The sequence below is a fragment of the Cornus florida genome, unplaced genomic scaffold (assembly GCF_030987335.1).
Source record: "Cornus florida cultivar Cherokee Brave unplaced genomic scaffold, ASM3098733v1 CherokeeBrave_3.0.0_Hap2_Chr05, whole genome shotgun sequence".
Taxonomy (NCBI): domain Eukaryota; kingdom Viridiplantae; phylum Streptophyta; class Magnoliopsida; order Cornales; family Cornaceae; genus Cornus; species Cornus florida.
Genome location: NW_026775575.1, coordinates 27,492,314 through 27,503,098, shown reverse-complemented (window position 1 = coordinate 27,503,098; position 10,785 = coordinate 27,492,314). Strand labels below are relative to the sequence as shown.

Here is a 10,785-nt window from a genome sequence, read left to right as displayed (position 1 = left end):
CTCAAAAGAAAACAAATGTGACACCATATGAATTATGAAAAGGTCGAAAACCTACCTATAAATTCTTAAAAGTGTGGGGGTGTCTAGCTAAGTTTGCAGTTCCTACTCCTAATAAAGTTAAAGTGGGACCTACAATGTAACGACCTTGTTGGTGGGTGTGTCGTGGACGAGTGCAAGAGGCACTGACAGGCTACCACATTGGGTGAGCTACAAGTGCACAGTCCCACATTGCTTTGGTAAGGGAAAGGTGAAGTGCTTTTATGTGGTAGTGTTATCTCCAATTGGATAAGGCCTTCTGGAATAAAACCTAAGAAAAAAACCGTGCGGGCTCAAGCCCAAAGCGGATAACATCATTCCATGTGGTGGAGTGGACAATTGCATAAAATCTTTGATAGGTTATGCTCATAACAGTAGTGCATATCGTATTCTTGTGCATAAATCATACAATAAAAATAAAGATGAGCTTAGACGTAGCAAGAGGGCTAGAACGTCTAAATCTTTTGGTCCTAATTTTGTAGAATGTTTATTAGAGAATGATCCATAACGCTTTAAGGAGGCAAAGTATTCTCCTGAATATTATTATTTCCTAAATTAATTATGTGATATAATTAATCATGTGATATAATATTGAACTATGTAGTTGACTTACTTAGTGTGTATAATAATTCAATTTTACAATATAGTTTACTTAATGTGTGATATTATTAATTTTGTATGAGTTCATGACTGGTTTGTGTATTTAATACAACAGATAAAAATTGACTAGTCTAGCTATGTCAATTCTCCTGATTGTCAAGTGAAAAAGATCTATACTAGTGTCTAAGACACGTATAGCTGTGAATGGGCTGAATAAGAGAAGATTTTCCGATAACTTTAAAGAGTTTAATGGAAAATATTATATATACACTAAGCTAGTATACTGAGACAAACTAAATCAAGCTAGTTAGTTATAATGTACAATTTAACTAAACACAAAAATGTTATTGAGCTGCAGACTAGTTAGCTTAGTTATAAGCTAAAATGATTAATGAGGTGCACGAAACCTAAGAGGAAGATGAAAATCTGTTATTTGCTTAAATGATTGAGTTATGTGATGTGTGACACATGAAAGGTTATGACATGTTAAGATGACTAACTTAACATGAACCTAAACATAAATAACTCAAATCATAAATATGAGAAATGTGGAAGCAAATATTAATTAGAGCCTAATCTAATTAATATCTCTAGCATTAATTCACAGTAATGTCGGTAAAATAATTATAAGACTAAGCTAGTGATAAAGTGAGTACATATGCACTAGAGACTATTACACATGCTTATTGAGAAGTGAATATTGAAAGGTAGATGAACTGAAGTATTTAACATATAGTATTTCTAGAGTTGGAAAATCATAATAAATACATCAGAGATAAAATTTCAGGATTATTCCAAAGTTGTGAGGAGATATTATTTATAGATGAAATTTACTACAAGTCACCTCATCTTAAGAGAATTACTTATAAATGTAGGGCGTTCCGAGTCCTAAGAATTTTATGATATAACCAAAAATCATTTATAGTATTATAACAATAGTGCATGTTATTTCATACGAGGAAAATATTATGGAATAACTAGAAGAGTTCTTTTTCCAGATGAAGAGCTGGGTTATTTGTTCCAGTTGAAAAGTCAAGTGTGCAAGCTTATAAGTCCTTTAGTGGATTAAAGCTACTATCGAGACAATGACGTAAATGTGATGCATAAGTCATTATATGCCTTAAAAAAATTAATGATATACTAATTAGTATATTTGATATGAAAGATTTAACATCTGATAACATAGTATATTCTTAATAGAGTGAGATTGAGATAATACTAGTTATGATAACAAAAGCCTAGCTAACTTTTGTAAACGTAAATCTCAAATATAAATACTAGTCAAAGTATATAACTGATTGAGATTGCAAGACATCTTAATAATTGTGATTAATTGCACATTTTCAATCCAGGATATGACTAAAAAAAAAAATTTGGGTAGTTGAGATACACCCTAAGTCCAATATTGCATAGATCGAGGTATCTAACTAAATTGGAGGTATAATAGTGATGCAATCTGGATGTAGGATATTAAAGATTTCAAATCTAAGAGTGGATATGTTTTTAATATTAAAGGTGTAATTGTATGTTCTTTTAAAGAATCAAAGTTAGAAACTTTGAATAAATCAAACAGAAAAGTTAATAGACTTAACTTAGAGGACATTTCAAAATAAGTCTACACCTGTGCCACTAAAGAAAATGATATTGCTAACAATAAGCAATTTTAGGGCATAAAGTATACAATTGGTCTCAACTGGAGAAATCTCTGCAGAGTGTAATATTTCTAAATATAACCTTGTGGCCACATATAAAATTGAGGGTTGTATTAGAGAGCAATTGTACAAATCATTGAGGGGAATGGGATTAAAAGCCGAAAGCTAACAAGTCATCTTAATGGAAACCCAACCTAGCTGATTGGAGATCCCAATATCTAGGTTCAAAGGGACAACAGAAATTCTGAATGACTCACCAGAAGCATTGGGAAGATATAATTTTTTTACCCATTTCTATGATGAGATAGTGCTACCTACAGCGAGGATTAGGATAAGCTATGCTTTTAATGACTCTTATACCCTGAAAATTCAAGTGAGGTATGATAGGATACTCTTAATAAGAAGTCACCTATATGAGTTTGAAGTGGGGCCGCTTCTATGGGGACTATAAAGGCTAAGTTTTTTAAAGCACTCATGAATGGCAGGAATTGTTCAGGGCCAAAATGAACACAACAATGAGAACCAACTTTGTGAGGAAGGGTACTCTGTGTTTGTTATTGTCTTGGTTTACATAAGCGGATGAATAGTTCAAGACATCATGTTCACTGGTTAGCCAGTAAATCCGATAGCAATACACTAGGGAAGGTTTAAGGCCAAAATGTACCTATCCTGATGTAATAACTTTCTGACTATACTCTCTCTAGTGTTTACATAATCATCTTTTGCATTTAAGCAGCCAAATTACATTCATGTGGGGGATTGTTGGAAACTAGTTATGAAAACTAGTGTTTTAAGTGTGAATGAAACTTGTCTACAACTAATTTATAGTTGGGTGCCTATATATATCACATTAAACTATAATGTGAATATCTTAGTGTAAAAGTTGCATGCAAAGTCCAAAATTCAGGTTATTTAACATATCCTCTACCGATTCTTTATTGTATTCTTAATGTTTAATATGGTTAAGGATTGGTTAGAAACAATTAATAAACTGTAAGGATGCATTGTATTACAATACATCCGTGAATGGGTGTGTTGGTTAAAAATGTACAATAGAATAGACATAACCTATTAGAGTGGATGTGTCTAGTGGTGAACAGACACCATGTGGACCATTGCAACCTATTTGAGTGGATGTGTCTAGTGGTGAACAGACACCATGTGAAACATTACAACCCATTGCAACCTATTTGAGTGAATTTGTCTAGTGGTGAACAGACACCATGTGAACCATTGCAACCAATTGAAATAGTTGTGTCCAGTGATGAAGAGACACATATAAATGGTTGTGTCCAGTAATGAAGAGACACATATAAATGGTTGTGTTTAGTGATGAATAGACACACCCAATTCGAAAAGGCACTTCTATTTCTATAAATACCCCCTTGGCTACCATTTGCAATTCGTTCAATTCATTTTCTTCTTTCACCCTCTTTAGATTTGAACCCAACCCAAGTGGGTTCAAACCATAAGTCAAGTGATCTGAACCACTTAGACTCTGATCTAATTTCATCAAGCCATATTAAGATTGGTCCAAACCATTTGGTTCGAATTACACCCAATTCAACATTTATATAGTATTGATGCATTTTTTAGTTAGAAAGAATATTACACAGATGTAGTTCGCCGTATCCACAAGTTTAAAGTGTTGCTACCGGTGGATGTAGACCGTTGTATCCTAGGAGACAAACGTCGTTGAGTCCGTCAGCACCATGCGGGACGTAAATTATCTAAAGGACATAATATCAAATACTAGCTTCAGTTCAGGTTCTGTACTTATTAATTATTATTCTATTGCTTTAATTTGAATGTTTAATTAAATATCGAGTCGCATATTTAATTAATTATTTTAGCGTATTATTAATTATCTCGTGGCATATTAGTATAAGGTTAGTTATATCTTAAAAGTCATATGAAGCATATATATTTTTCAACAAACTATACACAACAAACATTTGTAAACTCTTCAAAACATTTACATTCTCTTACACAGGGGTGGCAATTAGTGTTCATGGGTTGTGTTTTTGCCGTGTAAGGACATGGGGTATTAATCGTTCAACACGAATACGATATGATTATTAATCGTGTCTAACAACCTTGACACCAGGTTGACATGTTTATTGCACGGGTGACATAACATGACATGTGTAACCTGTTTCATAAATAGATTAGACTTTACACGAATACAACACGTTTAGCTAAACGGGTCATTTTTAACACAAACATGACACGTTTAGTTAACCAGGTTAACTGCGTTATAAATAGGTTGACTAGTCAAACACAAACATGACACGTTTAACTACCGTATCAATTTGGGTCAACATTATTAGGACTCGAATACGATTAAGCCAAACACAAACCCACTAATCATTTGTCATGTTCGAATTGTATTAGTGTGTTGTGTATTGCCACCCCTACCTATAATAAAAAGAAAATGATTATAAGACCAAAATACCAGGATGAAGCAATGGAGAGATTTTTAACCTTGGACGTATTCAGGGATCCAAACTCATCTAGGTTCCACCTTAATATATGTAAGAGGGTTTAAAATCCCCTTTGGGTGGTGTTAGAGGTTCTTAGAATCTTATTCCACATCAGATTTGAATGGAAAAAATTATCGGCATGAATGAGTGAGTATACAGTACTACCCAACAGTTTAAGATTTTGGATTAGAGAAAAAAAACTTGACTTATTATAGTTGGTATCAAAAACAGATCTAATTTTAAATCCAGTATCATGCCAAGCATCCGTTAAGTTTGTCTCCGGTTGGCAAGGTGGTTTGCCCTACCATAATATGAATTTTTTTTTTTTTTTAATAGTTATTCTATTTTAAGATAATATAGATGATATAGGGTGTAATGTGGTTCTCATTATAACATGTAATTCAACTCATCCTCTTAATTTCCACTTTAGTAAGCTTTACACATAGTATGGAGTTTTTAAATCCAACCTTTATGTGGGTAGCTTTCACTTACTATAATTACAACCCCCAAAAGCACTGCAACACTACAGAATTCCTGCGCTCACTCAAAACCAAAACATAGTGAAAAAGCCACTTCCCCCTCTCACCTTTCACCGAAAAGTGCAAACAGAGCAGCATTTTCTTGACTTTACACTAAGCAAATTATAAACACCCATTAATTAAAGTCTAGATGACCCTTTAATCTTGCATGGGTTCATGTGACATTATCCCTCCTCACCCCAGCTTTAGAGAGAGAAAGAGAGAGAGAGAGAGAGAGAGCCGGCAGCAACATTACAAGTTCAGTTCTGGTCTTTAACTGAATTGAACTGGGTTGTTAAAAACAGTTTGATACTTCAAAAAAAAAAAAAAAGAGCCATTAGTGGGAGCAAAACTTTTGTGGGAATTGCAAAGGCTGAATAAATTTTCAGGTTTTTGAGGAGATGGGTGTTGTCACTGTTGGTGAGTTGAAGCCAAGCATCTCAGGGAAGAGGTCATTCCGGCCGAGTTCGAGTACGAGACATGTCACTGAATGGTATGGTTAATTATCTACAATGATTCAAAATTTAATTATTTTAGTATTTTTTTAGGCTATTCCCCACTGATTTGATGCTGTGTAATCTATATATTTCAGTAAATTTTGTCACATACAAATTTTGTTTGACACATACATGTGGTAATTGAAAATTCAAGTATAATAGTACTATAGAAGTAGGTAGGTAGAGCAATAAATTCTGAAATAAATTTAATATAATTATTTTTTTCTTTGCTCCAATCTTCTCAATGGTTTTTTTGGATTCATTTTTAAGGTTTCCTCGATCAAAATTTTAGATTTTTATCATTTTTCTGGGTACTTTCAAGTGAACCAAAAAGTACATTCATGGCTGTGAACATTTGAGAGTTAAAGGTCAAAAATTTCCCTTTATTCGCAACTCTAATCACACTAGGGAAAAAAAATTGGAATAGAGAAAAGACAATTTTTGTAAAATGAGTCTGGTCAGAAATATAATTTTTTGGAAGGACAGTATTCATAGGAAAAGACAATTTCTACAAAAAAATAAATAAATAAAATGAATTTGTAATGAAGTCTTTTCTTGTAGGCCCCCAAAATAATTTCATATGCTATAAATACAATGGTAAGCATTGAATATGACATATCAAACCCCTGTGATCTTTACCTTGAAAATCCTACACTCAGAAGACAGTTGCACGAGGTCCCCGTGGTTAATGTCCTAGTATCAACCTGCACTATAAGCATTTTGAATAGCAATTAGTATTTGTCGATCAATAATTTCTGCATTGATGTAATTTTAGAGGCCCTCAAACATGTACGGAAAAGTCGCAGAACAGCTGTTTTGAGCATGACCAACCTTCTAGCTTTACATATATAATACAACAAACAACAACATCTATCAAATAAAATCAAATGGTCCCATTTGGCTCCACCATATCCATGGAGTGTTAGAGAGGTTGGCAAATTGAAATTTGCCAAAAACAAAGCCAGTTTTTGCAATCTTAAGTGCAGATTTTTAACTATCGATAACTATGGCCTTATCTACTGCAATACTGATTGAGCAGTCCCAATCATGCTGTTATTATTGAGTCCTTGGGGTGTCAATTGGGCCATACATGTGAGACACTGGAACATAAGACCAAGACCGACCGTCCATTCGTTTGGAGGTGTTCACTGTAAAGACTTTGCAGATTTTCGACAGTGTTTTAGTATCATGTTAAAACACGGAAATGTAGGGGTGAGGAAGAAGAAGAGGAAGAAGCGGAAATAAGATTGTCAAATAAATTGAATTAACAAGAATGTATGTCTTGTTTTTTACTTTGTTTTGTACTTCTCTTCCTTCCATCTCTTACCAATTTTACCATGCTTTAATCTTGCAGGCCGATATCTGATGTTTCTAGTGATCTTACAATTGAATTAGGAGCATCAAGTTTTGCACTTCACAAGGTAAGGACAATGTATTTTGGCATTTGTATTACTTATTGGCTTTTGATTTATTGATTGGTGATGTGCCCATAATTTCAAGTACTTACTATCTATAGGGGTTTATAAACATAGCAGTTGCAGAAAAATTAAATACACAATACTTACTGAAAAAAAAAAATTAAATAAATAAATACAGAATGGGAGTAGGAGTTGAAGAAAAATTTATCAATATATGTATATATAGGGGTTTATCAATATATATGTATATATAGGGGTTTTCAAGTACTTACTATCTATTGGGGTTTATAAACATAGCAGTTGCACAAAATTAAATACAGAATACTTACTGAAAAAAATTAAAAATACAGAATGGGAGTAGTAGTTGAAGAAAAATTTATCAATATATATATATATATATATAGATATATATATAATTACTATTTACAATTTACAATGAAACAAATCTAACACCACTTGTATTGGTTGCTTTAGAATCAAACTGGTTACATCTCAAACATGGGTTTTATGTTATCAATCTTAGATCCCATAGCCACCAGTTTCTGTTGGAAAACGAAATCTACTAGGTTGGATAGAAGTAAGGCAGAACTTCTTTCTTCAATATTTTGTGGTTTATAAATGTAAAACACTTGCAAGAAGAACATTGCATCTGCAATAGGTCCATTACTAAACATTTGAGTTACAAAACGAGGCTCAAAAAATGACAAAACTGGCAATTTTACCTGAAAAATGTTCAGATACTATTTGAATTGAAATGGACTAGTTTGTGTTTGTATGTGAACATTATGAACTTTCAATATATAAATTGCATAACTATAAATCTCAATATAGATATGAAGTAAAAACTGCTTACAGAACATATTCTGGTGATCAAATGCAATGACTAGTAAGAAATAAAATTTGGTACTACGAGAAGTAACTCAAGACAATAATAAAGGAAAAAGGAAAAATCAATTTCACTCGAGTATTTCTTTTGCAGTTCCCTCTAGTTTCACGGAGTGGAAGAATTCGCAAGCTGTTGCTGGAAGCAAAAGACTCAAAAATTACACGAATAAATCTTCCAGCTGTCCCAGGTGGACCAGAGGCATTTGAGCTAGCTGCAAAATTCTGTTATGGCATGAACATTGATATCACACTATCAAATGTTGCTATGCTACGATGTGCAGCCCATTTCCTTGACATGACAGAAGACTTTGCCGAGAAGAACCTGGAAGCACGAACTGAAGCATATCTGAAGGAGACAGTGCTCCCAAACATATCAAACACGATATCTGTTCTTCACTACTGCGAAAAGCTCCTACCTTTATCAGAAGATATCAACCTAGTTAGCAGGCTCATCAATGCAATTGCGAGTAATGCATGTAAAGAGCAGCTCACCTCTGGTTTGTCCAAACTTGAGCACAACTTCCCTGCAAAACCAGTCCCAAGCATGGAAGCAGAAACACCCTCGGACTGGTGGGGAAAATCACTCTCGGCTCTCAATCTTGATTTCTTCCAACGGGTTCTATCTGCAGTGAAAACAAAGGGCCTCAAACAGGATATAATCAGCAGAATTTTGATCAATTATGCCCACAATTCTCTTCAAGGCCTGGTCGTTAGAGACCCCCAGTTAGTTAAAGGAAGTCTCTTGGACTTAGAACTGCAGAAGAAACAAAGGGTCATTGCTGAAGCAATAGTTAGTTTACTACCGTCCCAATCAAGGAAAAGTACAGTCCCAATGGCATTTCTTTCAAGTTTGCTGAAATCTGCAATATCTGCATCGGCATCTATTTCTTGCAGATCGGATTTAGAGAGGAGGATCGGTCTGCAACTGGACCAGGCAATTCTTGAAGACATCCTCATTCCAGCAAGTTCACATGGAAACAACCACAGCCCCATGTACGATACGGATTCAATTTTAAGGATCTTCTCCATTTTCTTGAACTTAGATGAGGATGATGAAGACGACAATCACTTGAGGGACGAAAGTGAAATGGTTTATGATTTCGACAGCCCTGGATCTCCTAAGCAGAGCTCAATTCTGAAGGTATCAAAGCTATTGGACAATTATCTTGCAGAAATCGCGCTAGATTCAAACTTGATGCCATCAAAGTTCATATCACTCGCAGAATTACTTCCAGACCATGCTCGTATGGTGTATGATGGACTGTACCGAGCTGTGGATATCTTTCTCAAGGTGAACGTACAACTCTCTCCTCCCCCCTCCTATCTCTCTCTCTCACACACACACAAACTAGGCAGCTCCCAGCGTGCTACACTTTGTTGCTACACACAATGCTAGATTTTTCAGGGGTTCTAAAAACCAATAATTTATGGTTGCTTTTGACAGGTTCATCCAAATATCAAGGACTCTGAGCGTTACCGGCTCTGCAAAACCATCGACTGTCAGAAACTATCTCAAGAAGCCTGCAGCCATGCAGCACAGAACGAAAGACTCCCCGTGCAGATGGCAGTCCAAGTGCTATACTTTGAACAGATTAGGCTTCGGAATGCAATGAACGGGGGTCACAATCAGTTCTTCTTTGGCTCAATCAATGGTCAATTCCCTCAGCGTTCAGGCAGTGGTGCAGGAAGTGGATGCATCTCACCGAGGGACAATTATGCATCCGTAAGGAGAGAGAACAGAGAATTGAAGCTTGAAGTTGCAAGAATGAGAATGAGGCTAACCGACTTAGAAAAGGACCATGTCTCCATGAAACAAGAGCTAGTAAGGTCACACCCTGCAAACAAGTTGTTCAAATCATTCACCAAGAAGCTAAGCAAGCTCAATTCCCTATTCCGAATCAAAGATCTTAAGCCCGTAGGAGGCAAGGCTCATTCAGAAGCACAGTATTTATTTCAGAAGCGAAGGCGCCACTCCATTGCATGACCATGTATGTGCATGTGAATAAGTGAGTGTATAGTAGTGTTACCATATTGTGGATTTGTGTCTGATGTGGATAGTGTTGAGAGTGAGTTGATTTTGGGTTGATGTGTTGAGTGAGATTGCTCCCTTAATTTTTGATGGAGTCTTTGAAGGCAGGCACTCAATCAAACATGTATTCTAAAGGTGGTATGTCTAAAGGTGTGTGAGTTAGGTATAAACAGCTTTTTACCATATTTTTCAGCTCGTCAGTTTATTACACTCTTGAATACACCTTTCTTTGGAGGATATCCTAAGATGGAAAGAGGATTACTCTGAACACCCAAGAAAAATAATATCGTTCTTCCTCAGTAGCCACGGACGGATCTAGGAATTCATATGGGGGAAATTTATATAAAGGTGTTTTTTCATAATTTCAGTGGGGGTAATTTAAAAAAAAATTAGGTATAAATGCAAAAAAAGTATAAATTTAAGAATATAAAATGTAATAATAAAAAATTTCATCTACGGAGCCCTTCACAGATCCGTGCCGTAGCGTTATGTTAGAAACAAAGAGGCCAACACTTGCAATGACAGGAAGAAGGAGGCAAGCAATATAAGTGCCCAACGGAAACTAGTGGATGACAATTAAAAGGAATTTGAATATATATACACAAATACGTGTAGGGTCAAAAATTTATTAAACCTCCTCTCCCTTACTTATTAGTCCAGTTTAACA

General features: G+C 35.1%; 1 protein-coding gene across 2 annotated transcripts; it reads left to right on the top strand.

Annotated features, from left to right (window-relative positions):
- The first annotated feature begins 5,324 nt into the window (after window positions 1-5,324).
- LOC132306214 (BTB/POZ domain-containing protein At1g03010-like) lies at window positions 5,325-10,326 on the top strand. 2 transcript variants are annotated; one of them, XM_059803533.1, is made up of 4 exons: window positions 5,325-5,782; window positions 7,141-7,207; window positions 8,184-9,380; window positions 9,534-10,326. In XM_059803533.1, exons 1-4 carry the CDS (start codon window positions 5,691-5,693, stop codon window positions 10,071-10,073), a joined length of 1,896 nt encoding a protein of 631 aa, XP_059659516.1. In that variant the 5' UTR covers window positions 5,325-5,690; the 3' UTR covers window positions 10,074-10,326. The 2 variants fall into 2 exon arrangements, with proteins under 2 accessions (XP_059659516.1, XP_059659517.1); XM_059803534.1 differs by lacking the exon at window positions 5,325-5,782 and adding an exon at window positions 6,903-7,061.
- The last annotated feature ends 459 nt before the right edge of the window (window positions 10,327-10,785 follow it).